The 17,269-nt window shown below is 43.6% G+C and overlaps 1 protein-coding gene across 2 annotated transcripts; it reads left to right on the top strand.

Annotated features, from left to right (window-relative positions):
* Positions 1 to 338: 338 nt before the first annotated feature.
* mapkbp1 (mitogen-activated protein kinase binding protein 1) lies at positions 339 to 17,132 on the top strand. Of its 2 annotated transcripts, XM_074691736.1 has the most exons (32): positions 339 to 683; positions 2,253 to 2,344; positions 5,462 to 5,524; positions 5,674 to 5,731; positions 5,887 to 6,057; positions 6,193 to 6,330; positions 6,414 to 6,596; positions 6,958 to 6,975; positions 9,518 to 9,678; positions 9,837 to 10,035; positions 10,186 to 10,323; positions 10,410 to 10,615; positions 10,730 to 10,821; positions 11,234 to 11,359; positions 11,443 to 11,513; positions 11,621 to 11,742; positions 11,883 to 11,958; positions 12,041 to 12,152; positions 12,487 to 12,550; positions 12,675 to 12,800; positions 12,896 to 12,993; positions 13,123 to 13,166; positions 13,515 to 13,667; positions 13,766 to 13,867; positions 13,955 to 14,082; positions 14,166 to 14,293; positions 14,382 to 14,543; positions 14,730 to 14,811; positions 14,916 to 15,367; positions 15,479 to 16,198; positions 16,279 to 16,364; positions 16,485 to 17,132. In XM_074691736.1, exons 1-32 carry the CDS (start codon positions 564 to 566, stop codon positions 16,725 to 16,727), a joined length of 4,734 nt encoding a protein of 1,577 aa, XP_074547837.1. In that variant the 5' UTR covers positions 339 to 563; the 3' UTR covers positions 16,728 to 17,132. The 2 variants fall into 2 exon arrangements, with proteins under 2 accessions (XP_074547837.1, XP_074547838.1); XM_074691737.1 differs by lacking the exon at positions 6,958 to 6,975.
* The last annotated feature ends 137 nt before the right edge of the window (positions 17,133 to 17,269 follow it).

The raw sequence follows: 17,269 nt of genomic DNA, 5'->3' as shown, positions 1-17,269 counted from the left end.
TGTCAGATCATCTTCTAAAATATATATTGAAAATATTCACACACACACACTCAGACTATGTACACAGACACATGGAATTGTATGTTCATTGTTCCATTTGTTTTTTTTTTTGTTTTTACATGGATGTCTAAAATATCTGCTTTTTGTGTTGCACAATATGTTATTGTATGTTTTTTTCTATGTTATCGGTATGTTTTGTGTCACCTTTGACAAAGTCAGAAAACATCACCCCAGTCTAAAATGATTCTCAGAAAATCCAAAATAAGCGCTGGCACTTTTATTGTGGTAAATCTGACCGGAAGTGTGCGTGTCGCTGCGGTTTTGACGCTGCGGTGCGTCAGTCTGTCGATCCGGTCTGGCTCGTGCAGAAGCCGCTTCGTGTCTTCGCTGCGGCGGAGAAAAAATGCGGAGCAGCCGCATTTCAAACCAGTCCCGAACCAGGACCAGAGCCCGGACTGCGGGACCGGCACCGCTCTGTTCCGAAACAGAATGACTACAGCAGCAGCTGGGACAGACTGCAAGAGCCGTTGAGGGACGAGGCTAACCGGGAAGCTAACAGCGCGATGACAGCGGAGGGAAGCGGAACGATCCGCAGCCGCATCAAGAACCTGCTGCGCTCCCCGTCCATCAAACTGCGCCGCAGGAGCGGTACCGCGCGGCAAAAAGATGAGCTGAGTGACAAGGTGCGCCCGTGCTGTACACAGACACGCACACATGTATACCCTCTTTTCTCTGTCGTACTACCTAGGATCATTTAAGTTGTGAACATCTGAGCTTTGTTTGAGTCAGACGTGTGGTCTGTTCCTGTCTGGTGGTCCTATTTCCTGGCTGGTTAGGATCAACCGAACCGGGACCTCCTGTATGCTTGTCTCCGTTTGTCCCTGCTGAGCTTCCATCCGTCAGTCCTTCTGTCAGCAGCCTCAGCCAGAAAACTCCCAGCATGCCTTTAGTCCCGTTTGAATTGAGAGTGAGGGAGTCAGAGTGTGTGTACCATTCTTAGATGATGAGAGTGCAGTGGTTTCCAATTTGAGGGTCATGGACCCAGATATGGTCTCAAGATAAATCTGAGTAGGTCCAAATCTGCAGGGTGCTGTGTACAGTATGCTGTATGTCAATTCTGCAGTGCTGACAATGTGGGGTGTTTTTTGTACCTTAGTAGAGTATTTAACCTTTTCACTGTTGACTGTAAACCAGCTCACAGGAGTCAGCGGAGAACACTGAACCCTGTACAGTTGAATGTGTGTGAGTCTGTGACAGGTCTTTATTTGTGTACATTCAAGGGTTGTTCGTGGCTGCTTGCCTGTGGATTGTATGTTTTTTTTTGGTTTACTATGGACACATGTTTCTGCCAGGTAGAAAAAAAAAATATATATATATATAGGCAGGCTCCCATACTTGACTCATCCTGATTGGCTTCTTTCTGACATTGTATGCTAATTGTCCTTCATGCTGACTTTACTTTTGTTAACCGTGAGTGTGTGTGCGTGTGTGCAGAAACTTGTCTCACATGAACACAGTCAGCTGATTCTTGTCAAAGTTTTTTTTTCTTTTTTTCTTTTTGGTGCCCCCCCACACACACACACACACATACGCACTCGTACACACACATACACAGAATCATACACGCACAAAGACACAAGCAGACAGGGTTTGTGGCAGGGGGAGGAGAGTCATGTGAAAGGACACACTCAGTTCTCAGTCTGCTGCTGTTAGCTTAGCATTTAGCTGCTCTGAACTTTGCCAGACTTCAGTGTTCTTCTGAATTACATGCTAACAGCAGAAGAAATGAGAGCTGATGAGAGCTTCACTTCGAGTGAGTTCAATCATGCATGAAGTAAGTGTGTGTGAGAGACCGAGAGGTAATGAAGAGGTGTGTGTCAGACATTTCCTTGTCCTGGATTTGTTCCACGGATCAGCAATGTCTTTTAGGAAGGGATGCACGATGTTGGATTTTTGCCGATATATAAAGTGCTTATATTTTACAACTCGTTTAGCCGATTACCTTTACAGATTTTTTTCTACACTCCCAAATGCAGAGATCATCAGCTGTCTTCTGCATTGAAATTAGTTTACAGTATCCCTTTTCATATGTCCAGATAATAAAACATATGGAGACATTCTTCCTTACCCAGTGAATGTGGTGCGTTCAGATGCCATGATAACTCTGTGCTGCATTCAACTGTCATGATTACTGTGTGTATATTTCAGTGTTGTTACCAACTCATTAACAACTCATGACCTATGATCTCTAGGTGAAGTTGGAGAAAGTTCTGGGGATCTCAGCTCCGGGGAATCGAGCGCTAGCGTGTGATCCGCAGACTGGCCTACTGGCTTATCCTGCAGGGTAAGTGACCCTATTTATACCTGCGTGATGTCACTTCCCGTGTGTGGGGAAAAAAAAGCTGGAGTTTGAATGTTGAAGAAAAATAAAGCTGACAGTGAGTTGCTCGGATGAAATCCAGAAAAATACATTAAGCATGTTTTTATTCAAGGTGAACAATGACGGTTGGCATACTGTGTCACAGTTAGTTGTTGTTATTACACTTTGCAGCACCTGAGATTTGTCTCATTGTTCTGGTTACCAGCACATTAAAAGTTTGAATTATTAGATCGCTGGTCGTTCAACAGACATCAACACCTGTTGAGTCAAATGCAGCACGCACACATCTAGTTCCTGTGTGTTTATACAGTAATATGGTTTATAGATTTTAACAGGTAGTGGATATTATTTAAAAAATACCCAGGCTATGTTATTTGTATACTGTGTATAGTATATTGCACATTCTCTGTATAGACACTGTGTACGTGCTGCAAAAAGCAGATCAGAGGGTCTTTAGACTGTAAAACTAAAAACATGATGAGATTATCAGATTATACAGATCATGTGTTTACAGAGGACACACGCACACACACACAGTTATTAAGCCTCTTAAGAGAACATTTGAGACGTCCAGAGACCACTAGGAGACATTCTGTGTATTTGTATTAGTCTGTGACATCTTTGGAACCAGTTGAGCCAGTTCAGACCAGTCGAAGTCCAAACAGCCTCTGGTGTCTGTTAAACAGTGAAGTTGGTTTTGCAAACACTTTAAAGTTAGTGCTACAAACATTTTTAACTGAGTGCATTAAAATCTCTGAAGTTAATGCGTTAAACACTGAAGTCAGTTGCAGCTCATTCTGATTTTATTTTGATTAATTACATTTTTTATTTTTTGCTTTATTTTATCTATGCTACACAAACACTAACAATACACTTTTCCTTTCAACTTCTGCAGCAGCTATACATTCTGGCAGCTGGTCTGCAGCTGGTGCACTGGCAGCTGGTCTGCCAGTGCACGCAATCTGCTGTTTTTGCCTACCTACCTTGTGTATTTCACCTTTCTTTTGTAGTTTCTTTTCTTGCTCCTTTGAATGTGCTGCTCTTCACCCCCCTAACTGCCCCTTGAGAATAAATAAAAAGTTTTTTCTGTTTCTGAAGTTAGTGGAAGGAACGCTGTAATTTATGTGCTAAACCCTTTGAAGGAACTATATCAGGGTGTCCTCGGGGTCTCAAAAAGTATTGAAAGTTGATAAATCAAATGTGGGAAAATTAAGGCCCTTAAAAAGTATTAAAAAGTCTTAATTATGGTTTTCTGAGGTATTAAATTTCATTGGTTTTAAAGCTTTGACTCCAAAAGTATCTATGAATATTTCTTTTCCTCCTAGCAACTGTCCCCTGATTGTGCCGTTAAGCATTGGACCAGTGAAGTTGTCAGCTATTGGAGCTTAGCAAAATAGACGTGCAAGATTTCACACAATAAACCGTGCAAGTCCATCTAGATCACCTCGGAGCCGCCTGCTTACTTGTCATCAATAACATGCCGATGGTGAACACAAGAAGCTGATGGAAAGCACATCACACAGTCTCAGGCACAATTTCCTAAATTTTGATAATGTTGACACAAGTTCTTTTTTTCAGCTAGTTGGCCTTAAATAATTGCTGTTACTTGTTGTATGGGAACAAGAATGTGTCAATAAACCTGCCAGTAGTTAAATTTTTTTATTCTTTCAGATTTGTTCCTTCATAGCTTGCCTCATTTCTATTTAGATTTAAACCACAACTGCTAAAGATGGGTTGCTACCAACAGCTTAAAATTGCGATGAGGTCTTAAAACTTTTTGAAAGGTTTTTAAAAAGTATTAAAAAGATATAGAAATTCACCTCTGGGTTTCAGCATATACCCTGTATATGAAACACTCCAATGTTAGTGAAATAAACAATCTGAAGGAAGTGTGTGAAACAGTCTAAAGCTAGTGCCTTAAGCACCAGGGTTAAATATTTTTCCTGAAAATTAGAGAGTTAAAAAGACACTCAATTTCCAGGGAATCCTTGGAAATTGCTTTTTTTTGTTGATTGTTTTTTGCAGTTTACCCAATAGGCCTGTGTGTTTCCACATCCCAAACCAACATTTTTTAAATGTTAGTTTTATCATCATTAGTGCAAAAGAACATAGTTACTGTTCATTAACTGGTTATCAGTTGCAATGATAAGTATGCTGCGTGTATACCTGCTGCACTGCTGATTAAATGCCAAGTAGACTGTCTGTGTCTCCTGATAAGTTATAAGCAGCATAAAGCAACACTTCTAAACCCAGTACTGGACAGAACTCCATTATAAATTAACAAAATCTGTTATTCAATGACTCCCTAAACTACTTTGTTAAACTAAAAGTCCATTCTGTTGATGTTGAGATTTCAGCTGCAAACAGAAATTATTATCAATTAAAGTTGGTGGTTAACAAAATATTTCTTTATCAGAACAGGAAAGGCATTTTTCTCTTTCTTGAACATTTAGCCTACAGCTTGTAGGCTACAAGTTTAACTAAATGAAGAAACACAGCCCACAGAAATGACAACTGCAGCTCCAATTGCACTGTAATAGAGATCCTATTTTCTGAGTTTCCTGTTTCCTGCATTACCTTTCCTGGGGATTGGGAAAAGGATTTGATAAGATTTCTCGGGAATCCCATCTCCTGGGATTAAACCCTATTTAACAATGAAGTTATACACTCTTAAGTTTGGTTGAATGTGTTTTTTCAGCCCACAGTTTTCAAGTCAAACAGGACATAATTCTTGAAGGTGTAAAACATTAAAACAATTTTATTTAATTAAAAGTATAAAAAACAAACTTGAGACATTATTTCTTGAGCTTTGGTTAGTTTACCTGTGGTTTCACACATTAATTGAAGCACTCTTGAGTCTGTTTACAAAAAATGTTTTATCAAAATATAAAAAAACACAGACATTATCCTCCTGTCCTCTGTTACCTCTGAGACTGTGTGGTCCTCACATACATACAGAATGAATAAATGTGTGTGTGCATTGAATTGGAAAAGTTTAGTTGGCTGCTCACAGTCAGCAAGCACGTGGATCAAATGTGTGTGTGTGTGTGTGTGTTAACATGCTGACCTGTGTCTCTGCAGGTGTGTTGTTGTCCTGTTGAATCCTCGGAAGAACAAACAGCATCACATCTTCAATAGCTCCAGGTAACTATGAAAGCCAGTTGTTGCTATGGTTACCTGCAGGTAAACAATGGCAGACATGCCGGCATGATGAAACATGAACATTGTTAAACATCTTGCCGCAATCACAAAGGATTTCTGTGTTTGTAACACAAATTTAACTGTGTTTTCAGGAAGACGATCACTACGTTAGCGTTTTCACCTGATGGGAAATATGTTGTCACAGGAGAGGTGAGTCACTGCTCAATACATGTCACTGCTGGGTCTGCAGACATGACTCAGAGGGTTAAGTTTTCAAGCTGCTTGTGGGTGTTTCACATTGACTGCATATAGAATGTGTGCTTAAAAATTTGGTCATAACATTTAACTCTCTGTGTGTCTCTCAGAGCGGTCACATGCCGGCTGTGCGAGTGTGGGACGTGTCAGAGCACGTGCAGGTGGCTGAGCTGCAGGAGCACAAATATGGAGTTGCCTGTGTTTCCTTTTCTCCAAACGGGAAGTTTATCGTCAGTGTGGGATTTCAACATGACATGATGGTGAACGTATGGAACTGGAAGGTGAATCCCCTTAGCTGCAGACTGACTACACAAATGAGTTTCTGAAACTTTGGATTAAAAGTGGATTTTATAATTTCAAAATGTTTGATGTGCTCAGCCCACAGTAACAGATTGTTATTTCTGTGTGCTTTGTAGAAAAACATCCTGCTTGCAGCAAATAAGGTGTCGAGTAAAGTCACTGCCGTCTCCTTCTCTGATGACAGCTCATACTTTGTTACTGCTGGCAACAGACATGTCAAGTTCTGGTACCTGGACCATTCCAAGGCCTCCAAGGTTCACCTGCCCCCCATGTGATAGTCACCTGATGATGACAGTTTCCTGTTTGTTTCTGAACCACCTCTTTCCTTCCCTTTCAGGTGAATGCAACTGTACCATTGATGGGGCGTTCAGGGCTGCTGGGAGAGCTCAGGAATAACTTTTTCAGTGACGTGGCATGTGGGCGGGGCCGACAGGTGTCCTCCACCTTCTGCATCACTTCCTCTGGTCTGCTCTGCGAGTTCAACGACCGCCGGCTCCTCGATAAGTGGGTGGAGCTTCGGGTAAGTCAGAGGATATGAAGTTTCAGTTTGTTGATCATCAGAGTGTTAATCAGTTTCTTGTCTGATAGTAATTTATTGTTGATTCTGGCTGGCAGCGCCACCATCAGGTCAAATTCATACACACAGTGTTCATATATAACTGTTAAAGATCAAACCATCTGCTGCAGTGATGTTACAGTGCACTTCAGAGGGCTGTGACGTCACTGGTGGTTGTGGTTATACGTGTCCAAGCCCAGATGATTACAGCGCATAAAATCACACTCTAATAAAAAATCTTCTGTTGAAAATTTGTTTCAAATTTCTGTGATATCAAAGCCTTTAATGTGAAGTTCCTCTGCTTCCTCCCCTGCTTCCTGTGTAGAGAGTTGACTCCGCCCCCGTAAGTCTTTGTCTCTCCTGGACTCAGTCCATTCAGCCAACCTGTCAGAAACAGTGAATCAAATACACAATAATCTGAATCTGTTTGTTTGTAACAGTAAACCACTCCCTAGATGAGTTCATTTTTTATCTCATTCAGAGATAGTTTCTGACCTTATACGTTCTTTATCCTCACTGGCTGAACTGACTGAGTCTCTCACACTATCTGTTTCTCACTTCATTGGTCAATCCACAGCAAACACGGGCACTCATAACCAACACTTATCCTGATTGGCCAAGGGACATATTACTATGTTCAAAACAAATTTACTGAACGCCATGATCAAGCTGTCAATCCAACAACATCCTTCACCCACTCACAGCACCCAGTCACATCACCCACTCATAAAATCTACTGAGCACCCACTCATGGTGCTCCCCTACAGCTGCAGCTTGCAGCATAAGGGTTAAGTTTTGGTTGTGTTGAAGGTTATGGTGACGGTTATGGTTGCATTTATAGCAATGTTCTTTTTAATGGTTATGGTCAAGTTAATGCCAGAGGTTATGTTTTGTTATGTAATGTTGTGTTTTGTTGTGTGCTTTAATGTTATGTTACATTTATGTTATTTTGTGCTATGTAATGTTATGTAACGAAACATCAAGTTACTTTGCATTACTAAACTTACATTTACGTCAGTTTATGTTAATTTACATTAAATGATGTTAATTTACATTATTTTAGTTTGCTTTCTTAACTATAATTTACTTTCCAATACTTTACATAACCCAACTTTACGTTTTTGGTACTTTATTTTACTTGACTTTATTTTCCAATACATGACATTACATTGCCTTATTCCGTTTTTTTACATTGCGTTACGTCACGTCAAGTCACGTCACGTCAAGTCACGTCACGTCAAGTCACGTCAAGTCACGTCAAGTCACGTCAAGTCATGTCAGCTTAAGTCACGTCAAGTCATGTTACATTATTTATGTTATTTTGGGTTATGTTGTATCATCGTATGTCATGTCATGTTATGTTATGTTACGTTATGTTACATTTTGTTACATTTAATCACTTTTTGTTACGTTACACCTATGTTTATAATTATGGTGATGGCTGTGTTATTAATGGTTATGGTGACGGTAATAAAGGGTTGTGGTCAGTTATTCCAGGGTTAAGTAGATATATTAAATGTAGTCAGGGTCTTTAAATGACAGGCATTTTTAGTTATTATTTAGGCCGAGTTTAAAAAGTGATCACATTTTGTGTATTTTAAATGTATTCTCTCCTTAAACTGTTGTGCTTAGTCGGTTTGGTTCAAGTGTTTTAACCATAGACTGTTAAAAAAAATAATGGACGTCATCTTGCTCGGCTCAAAGTGAGGTCGCCACAAAAACCACTCCCCCTGGTGGCTGGCTGCAGTATAGGGCAAAAAAATCCATCTCCCCAGCCATTCCAGATAGGCTGTGGTCAAACTTTAAAAAATGAATACGCCTCGTAGAAATGTTTCACATCCGATTGTTGTGGTGATTTGAAGATATTATTTGTCTGCCTTGTATTCAAGTCCTCTTTTTTCCCTGAAAGGTTTCGTTGTCATAAGTTATAAGAGGTTAAAAAGAGGCTTTACGCCATGTTTGACAAAATATGTTGGAAGGCAGAGCCAAGAAGAGATTAGACTCTATTTTGACTTCAAAACTACAACTGTAAAAGGCGGAGCACGCCGTCTACTTTATAGTCTATGGTTTAAACCTATGACATTTTACTCCTGTTACTGTTTTCAACTGTCTCTTCTGATCTCCTGAAGTGAAGTAGTTCACACTCTGGATGAATTTTAGATCTCACATGATTTAAAAGCTGTGGGAGTCAGCAAATGTGAAGACTGTTCAGGTTTATTTTAACATGAACACATTAACTCTGAACACAGACAACCTGGAGGAACATCTGGTTAGTGCTGCATAATACACACAAGCATCCAACATAAAGGTTTCTTTTGACTGAATGTTCAGACAAAGTGATAAAGTTAACTTCTTTGGAAATAAGCATGCTAACTGTGAAGCTACAGGACGCTAATAATGGTAGCTGCATCATTTTTGCAGCTAACATCATTTGACACTTTTTTTGATGAAATACTGACATTCGTCTGCACGGTGCTTACAGCCATACACTCAGCAGAATTCCCCAGTCAAAGGGCGAAAGATCGTAGAGACCTGAGTCACATCTGCTGAGCACCAGGTCATGTGAAGAACCAGCTAACAACCAGCCAGTGACTCAGACAACAACAGCTCAATGAGGCCTGATCACATGAAGTCCAGCTGGAGGACAACTCAGACACACGCGCACACATGAACATGAACAACACACAGATGCATCCTCCCGCATCACATCAGGATTCATCCTCCACTAAAAATAGTCCCCAACCTTCAGACTGGATCTCTCAAAGACCCAAAAACATCATCACACATATCTGTCCCTCATCTGCATGGTGTCCTCAAATGTCAACAACAAACATCAAGAGTCATATCAGTATGGTGTCGAATAAACCTTTCTCCCTCCTCCTCAGGTGTGTCAGGCCACCTGTCTGTCAGTCACGGAGGAGCTGATTTTCTGCGGCTGTTCTGATGGGATCATCCGAGCGTTCAGTCCGGTTAACCTCCACTTCCTGTGCACTCTTCCTCGCCCACACACTCTGGGAGCAGACATTGCCAGAATGCTGGACGCCAGGTAACACAGAGTTCATACACACAGGTACACATATTTACAGGTCAATACACAAACACAGATGAATAAACAAACATAGGAAAACACCCACAGGTAAATACACTCATACACACTTCAACTCCTTCACCCCTGTCTTTGTCTTCTCACCTCCTCCTTTTCAGTCAGCTGTTCTCCTGCAGGCAGGAGGCCCGTTACCCAGACACAGTTGCACTGACCTTTGACCCCAGCAGTGGTTGGTTGTCATGTGTATATAACGATCACAGTGTTTATGTATGGGACGTCAGAGACCTTCGTGACCCTCGCAGGGCGGGAAAACTATACTCTGCCCTCTATCACTCATCCTGCGTGTGGAGCCTGGAGGTCAGTGTGAATGCATACACAGCATTATATACAGGTCACAGCCATTAAATACAGTCAGACTGTCTTAACTCACCAGATATTTCTGTTTAATGACAATGTTTGCAAAACCGCATGAATATTAAAGGTGAGCATCACCTGTGTGTTGTCCAGGTGTATCCGGATGGTGCAGGAGGAAAGATGCAGGGGCGTTTACCACCCGGGTCGTTCCTGTCCTGTTCGTCTGATAACACCATCCGACTGTGGAACCTGGACGGAAACAACACTCTGACCAGGAACATCCTCAGCCAGGTAAGGACCAGCTGGGAACTGAAACCTGTTAACACCTGTGCTCTTACACCTGCAGCACTGACCCCCTTCCTGACTTGGTCTCTCAGGACTTGCAGAAGGTGGTTTACGTGGACGATAACATCAGCTACCTGCTCGACACAGAGAGCTCCCCTTCGGTCACCGGGGGAAATGCAGAGAAAGCGGGGCAATCGGACGGTCAGCAGGCTGACCAGAGCAGAGCAGGCATCAGGACTCTGAGGGTCAGTCCTGATGGACTACACCTGGCCTCTGGAGATCGTATGGGAGTACTGAGGTGAGAGGGGGCGGGGTCACGATCCAGAGATATTGGTGGGGTCAGATGTTAACTCTAGGAGTCTGGACAGGTAACATGAGCTGTGTCACTTGTGTGTTACCCGTGTGTGTTCAGGATCCATGATGTAGAAAGCATGGAGGAGATCTTAAACGTTCAGGCCCATGACTCAGAGATCCTCTGCCTGGAGTTCTCCAGACCTGACACAGGTGAGTCATGTATCATGTTTAAAAAAGGTTAGAACATAGAATCATGATATCATTATTTGATAAACTGATGGCCAAAAGTGCTAGAACACCTGACATATCTGAGAGAATTGACCTTGTCCATCTTTTAGAGAAATAACAGCAGCAGGGCTAGACCTCTCCATTTTATTTGACAACTCAGAAAAATGACCTAAATCTCCTTATGAAGGCTCGACTCTCTGGTACATAAAGCATTGTGACATGATGAAGGCTTTTTAGATATTTCATTTGTTTTATCAGTTTTTTTAATGATGCGATGTCACTTCCTGTAGTTTGATGTCATACACAGAGACTCTGAACTGCAGGTTTTGAAATTTATCTGAATTTATTTTGTTCTGTCTGGTTACGCCTGTCTGTCTGTGTCTTTGTCTCTCAGGTCTCCAGTTATTAGCCACAGCCGGTCGGGATCGTCTGATCCATGTCCTGGATGCAGGCAACGACTACAGCCTGGTTCAGACTTTGGATGAACACTCATCTTCCATCACCTCTGTTCGATTCGCAGGTGAATCATGTGACTGTTGACTTTCTCTGCTCTTTCTTCAAGTTTATCACCTCTGACACCATCATGTCCTTCTTATCTGTCAGCCAATCAGGGGAAAGTGAGAATGATCAGCTGTGGAGCTGATAAGAGCGTCTACTTCCGCACAGCTCAGCAGGTATGACAAACAGACAGACTTTTTATTTTACATTTTACAGCAGCAGAAACATTTCCTGTGAATCTGATTTAAAAACCTCTTTTTCTCCCTCCTCCTCTTCTTGTCAGGGTGAAGAGGGACTGGAATTCACTCGGACACATCATGTGGTGAGAAAAACAACTCTGTATGATATGGACGTGGAACCAACCAGGAAGTACACAGCGGTCGGCTGTCAGGACCGCAGCATCAGGTAACTTTAATGATGAAGATAAAAATAGTGATCAGTTGATGATTATAATGATGATAATGATGATGATGATGATGATGATGATGATGATGATGATGATGATGATGATGATGATGATGATGATGACACTAATTTGTATACAGGGTCTTCAACATCAGTAATGGGAAACAGAAGAAGGTGTTCAAAGGCTCTCAGGGAGAGGATGGGACCCTCATCAAGGTGTGTAAATTGCCAGTTTGCCGTTTCTGTGACGATAAACGGTACATTTAATCACTGACCTCCTCCTTCATTTCCTTTAAAGGTGCAAATTGATCCATCAGGACTCTACATTGCCACCTCCTGTTCAGATAAAAACATCAGCATCTTTGACTTCTACTCTGGAGAGTGTGTTGCCACCATGTTCGGACACTCAGGTAACAGAAAGTTTAATGATTCTTGTGTTTATTTTTTTTCTAAGTTTACTTGACAGAAAAATGAACACTGTGACTTAAGAAGTAATGAAGATAGACAGAAACAATTTCTGATAAACCTTTATTTGACCTAAATTTGGATTTTAGAGTTTGACCCATGTCCCATCTGTTAACATTGAGGAGGCGGGGCTTATGACCTGTTCTGCAAACAGTCAGCAGGGGGAGCTCTAAATCTCGATCATAACACTGAACCAAACTGACAAAGTCGTCTGTAAGCCTATAATGTGTGTGTTTCTTTTTGTGTGTGTTTCTGCGTGTGCTTCTGTGTGTGTCTCAGAGATTGTAACAGGTCTGAAGTTCAGCAATGACTGCAGACACCTGATAACTGTATCAGGAGACAGGTATGCTTCTACCTGAGTACACCTCAAAGCATTTAAAAGCACAACACTGTTTAGTTTGAAGGCCGACATAATGCTCATAACTGTGTGTGTTTGTGTGTGCATGTGTCTGTGTGTGTATGTGTAGCTGTATCTTCATTTGGCGTCTCCCTCCTGAGCTGACAATCAGGATGAGGCAGCGACTTGCTCACCTTGGACCATCCACCCCTCAGAGCTCCCAGAGTGCACCTGAGCAGAGAGCAATGAAGCTCAGGTAACCTTAACAGCTGAGTGTGGAAATATTTAATCGCATTTGTTGTGTTTTTAAAACATGGTGCTGTGTGTGTGTGTGTGTGTGTGTGTTTGTAGAGGAGAGTTGTCCTCTGATAGTGATAAAGAGGAGGAAGAAGAGGAGGAGGAGCTCAGTTGTCATATGGTCACACCAGGATGCCTGAAGGAGGAGACGGGTATGTTATACTCCACAGTGAAATATTAGCATGCAGTCAGAAACACGCAACTGAGCATGGACATAGAGCAAATAAGATATACACATATATATCATCATCAGCTAATGTATTACCTCTTGTTTTCGTCAGACTTGTGTGAGGAGAAGTTAAGCCTTGTGGACGACAGCAGGACGGTCAGTGTGATGTCACTGTCATGATTCTTGTCATTATATTGAACCATATTTCACACTTTATTAAAAAAAACAAACCTGCCGTGTGTTTATGTTGAGGTTTAATCAAAACATGAACACATGGATTAACACTTTCTTTTCATGTAAATACCATGTTTTTTTGAACTACTAAGTAATAGCACGTTCAACGATTAGCAGACCTTTATTAGACCTAGTTTTTTATATAAACTGTTAAACAAAGGCTATGTAGCAGATGTGTTACCAGCGTGTTATTGGCATGTATAGGAACAGAGCATGTGTTACTTACACCCATGTGTTGTCTGACAGCTCTGTGATTCTTTGACTCCTCAGGAGGTCATGGGTGTTCGGCTGCCTCGGCGTCGGTGGTCCAGAAGGACATCTAGTAAAGATGAGGTCCTGATGGTGAAGTCCATGCTGGACCTGAGAATGCTGGACTCGTTTAGCCCAGAAAAACAGGAGGAGCAGGAGAAGGAGCAGGAGGAGGTGATCACACTGACAGATACAGCTTTACACAGAACATCTCACAGAAAATAGTTTTAGTCGTCTTTAGAGCTAACTGGACTTCTGTCCTGCCCACTCAGGGGAAGACCCGCCCCCTTCACGGTAGTCCTTCCTCAAGTCTGAGGAACAGGACCAATCAGGAGCTGGGGAGCACCATCAGTCTTCAGGTCACCTCTGCTTGGGTAAGTTCACATTGGTTTTCTTGGATCTCTGCTCGGATCAGTGATGTCATATGATGTCAGATGATGGCGTGTGATATGTCTGTTTAGGGGGAGGACAATGAGCCAGTGACCAATCAGAGGCCGGAATTCATTCAGCTGTCCAATCAAAGCCCAGACACAGAGGATCCAGTGTTATATCCCGACCAATGGGAGGATAGAGTGAGCCTGGCAGGATGGTAGGATCTCCTCCTCTCCTCAACACAGGCACAGATACTGTTTGTGTAAACTTGGCTCCATAAACTCCATCCCTTCCTATCAGTGAGTTTCAGGTAAAGGAGGTGAGTCCTAACACAGCAGGTGGACAACACGATAAACCTAGTCCTGACAGTGGCTGCTCTCTGGGATTCAACTCCACAATGTCGAGTCCAGCAAGACCTGCAGGAGATGGTGAGAGCGACAGAAACAGAGGAAGAAAGAGACAGGTGAAAGTGAGCTGTTCAAATCTCAAATCTCACTCATTGTCTTTGTCCTTCAGACTCAGAGCGTCTCAGTGTGGACGGACATTCTTCTGAGCTGGAGGAGGATGAGGAAGAGGAGACAAGAGGGGGACAGGTGTCTCAGTGCGTCCCTCAGACTCCAGACCAGGAAGCTTTCCTGAAGGAACACTTTGTGACACTGGCTGACCTGTCCGTCACAGGTGAGCTCACAGGCTGAAAACAGCAGTGCCACCAACCTGCATCGTGTTTGGTGTACACCGTTTCTGTAAACTCATGAGCAGTCCACAGATTTGGAAGGGGCGGAGCCAATGTCTGTGTTTATGTCTATGTACCACTTCCTGTTCCTGTGTACCACAACCTTTTTGAACTGTTGTATGTTCTGACAGGAAGTCCAAGTCGAGCGTCGCACAGCTCCAGTGAGAGTCTCAGCATTTCCTCCAGGTTCCTCTCCCAGAATTCAGCTGGAAGGTAAAACTCATGCAGACCCAGCTCGAGTTCTGATTCTGGTTCTGATTGGTTGTTTTTCTGATGATGCATCTCTTGTTTTATTCTCACTCTCGTCTCCTCGTCAGCCGGTCTGTCCTCCCTCTCCCGTCTCGGACCACGGATGGAGGAGGAGGGGAGGGGAAAGCACGTGTTCTGGTCTCTGAAGTCCGGCCTTTGATGGAGAAAAACCAGAACCTAACCAAGGAGAGAAGAGTGTCATGGCAGCAGGACCAAACCCAGAAACAGAACCAGGAGAAGACTGCCATGTCTGAAGACCAGACACAGTTCCAAAACAGAACCAACCAGGACCAAACAAATTCTGTCCAGTCCCAGGGTCAGATCCAAAGCTGGCGGGAGGACAAGGACACATCCCACAGTCAGCAGACCAACAGACCCCTCACTCCTAAAAAGGTCCAAATGGAGTCCAGGAAGAACCAGAGCCCAGCAGCTCGTGCTGCCACCCCCCATACGAACTCCTCTTCCTCCTCTTCAGGACTACGCAAGGCTCAGTCAGTCCAGAGTCTGCTGGTTCCCACAGGTACGTCCTCAGTGTGGGCTGAGTGTGAGTACACAAACACTCATGAACAAAACCTGTTTACAGAAAGCACACAGCTCTTGTCCTGATGGGTTTCCTCTCCTTCTTTCTCAGGTGATTCTTCTCTCTCGCACTCCGCCTCTCGTCCGTCCAGAGAGGTCCCCCCTCAGCTCCTCCACCCCCAGCAGCGTCCCACTACCCTTCCCACATCTCCGAGACGCTCCCCAGCCATGGCCCTGCCCCTACAGAGACCAAGCCCCGCCTCCCCCAGGTCCCCCCTGGCAGAAACAGCCTCCACTCCAGCTCAGGCTGCTGGCTCCACCCCCAGGAAGTCCTCCTCGTCCTCTTCCTCCTCCTCTCCTGCTCCGGCTACAGCTCGCTCTTACATGAGTCCCACTGCCAGTTCCATGGCTAAGATGTCTCGCTCTGTGTCCATGGGGGACGGCCTCAACCTCTCTGACCCCGCGGAGGGTCCAGCAGTGACATCATCAATAACTCCAGCACCTGAAGTCAGGGAGGTCACACCTCCACTTGTTGCTGTGGTGCCTTCTAATGCAACTTTGGCTGCTACCCCTCATGCTGCTGTCGTCCCTGTCGTCATTGCATCCACTTCCTCGTCTCTGAGTAACCATGGTAACCAAGGGACACCTCCTCCCCGTGGTCTGCAGTCTCGTGTCCCAGGCAGCAGCAGGCCCCTCCCTGATAAGCCATCTATTGCCTCCCTGTCCTCCTCATCACGGCCGCCTCCGGTCTCTGTTTCCCCCTTGACGCCATCCCAACAGGAGGCGGAGCCTCAGGCTACGTCAGACGGCGAGGATCGCAGAGACCTCTCAGGTTTGAACTCTTTCCTCCTCTTCATACCTTCATCCTGAGTTTGGCTCTGCCCCTCACTTTCACCTTCTCATGCCCTTCAGGTGAGCCAGTCAGCATCGAGTCTTGCAGAGTTCTGACCAATGAGCTTCAGAGTTGCTTCAAGAGAGCGACACACCTGTACAGGAAGGTGAGTTTGAACAGGATTATGGGCAATTCCATGATGTATGAACTGTTATTTTGAACCACAATATTGTTGTTACCATAGAAACTATTTACACCTGTGTTGTTGTGACGCTCTCTTCTCCAGGTGAGCGGTTCGTCCTTTGATGACTCTGCCTCAGACCAGCAGCAGATCGCACTCATCTTATCAGAGGCCTTCCAGGCGATAAGGGCGGAGCTCGACTGTCTGCCCATGGAGCCCCCGAGCATTCTGGGAGGGGAGATGGGGCTTCCAGGTGTAGGGGAGGTGAAGACAGCTGCTCTCCTGGAGGAGTACTCACTGCTCCTCCTACAGGCCGTGAACAGGAGGGTCAGCGCTCATCCTGAGTAAACGCTGCCCCCTCATCTTCATCTTCAGCTTCATCCCCTATCTGTCTTATTCTTCTAAATCTATTCTACCTCTCTTTTTTAACTCCTCTCCTCCTCCTCCTCTCTACAGATGAAGGATGTGAAGCCATCTGTTTTCCTCTTGTTTTTTGTCTTTTTTATGAGAGGACCCTTTTGTCTTAAAGGAAACTTCTTTGATCTTAAAACTTTTAGAAACTGAAGTTTTTATCAACCTGTTTTTAGAGACATTTTCTGCACGTTTTCACTGAATATTTCAAGTTTTTAGTCCATTATCATTCCCAGACTGACTGAACATTTGGACCAATAATGTCCTACTGTAGAGACTTAAATGAAAAAGGTGAGATTTTTGTCACGGGCTTTATTTTTTTGTCTCCTGAGTTCACTTGAATGTTACACAGATGATGCATTCAGGGGATTGTATTTATTGTATTTTATGGACTTACTGTGAATGATGATGATGTTATCTTTTTGGTGAGCGGATCACTGTAGAGGATCTTTGGTTTGTTGTAACACTAAAGTTCTCAC

This window comes from Halichoeres trimaculatus, unplaced genomic scaffold, assembly GCF_033239565.1.
Source record: "Halichoeres trimaculatus isolate MK-OKI-2021-1 unplaced genomic scaffold, fHalTri1.1 fHalTri1_scaffold_17, whole genome shotgun sequence".
Classification (NCBI taxonomy): domain Eukaryota; kingdom Metazoa; phylum Chordata; class Actinopteri; order Labriformes; family Labridae; genus Halichoeres; species Halichoeres trimaculatus.
This window is presented reverse-complemented; position numbering and strand designations above follow the sequence as displayed.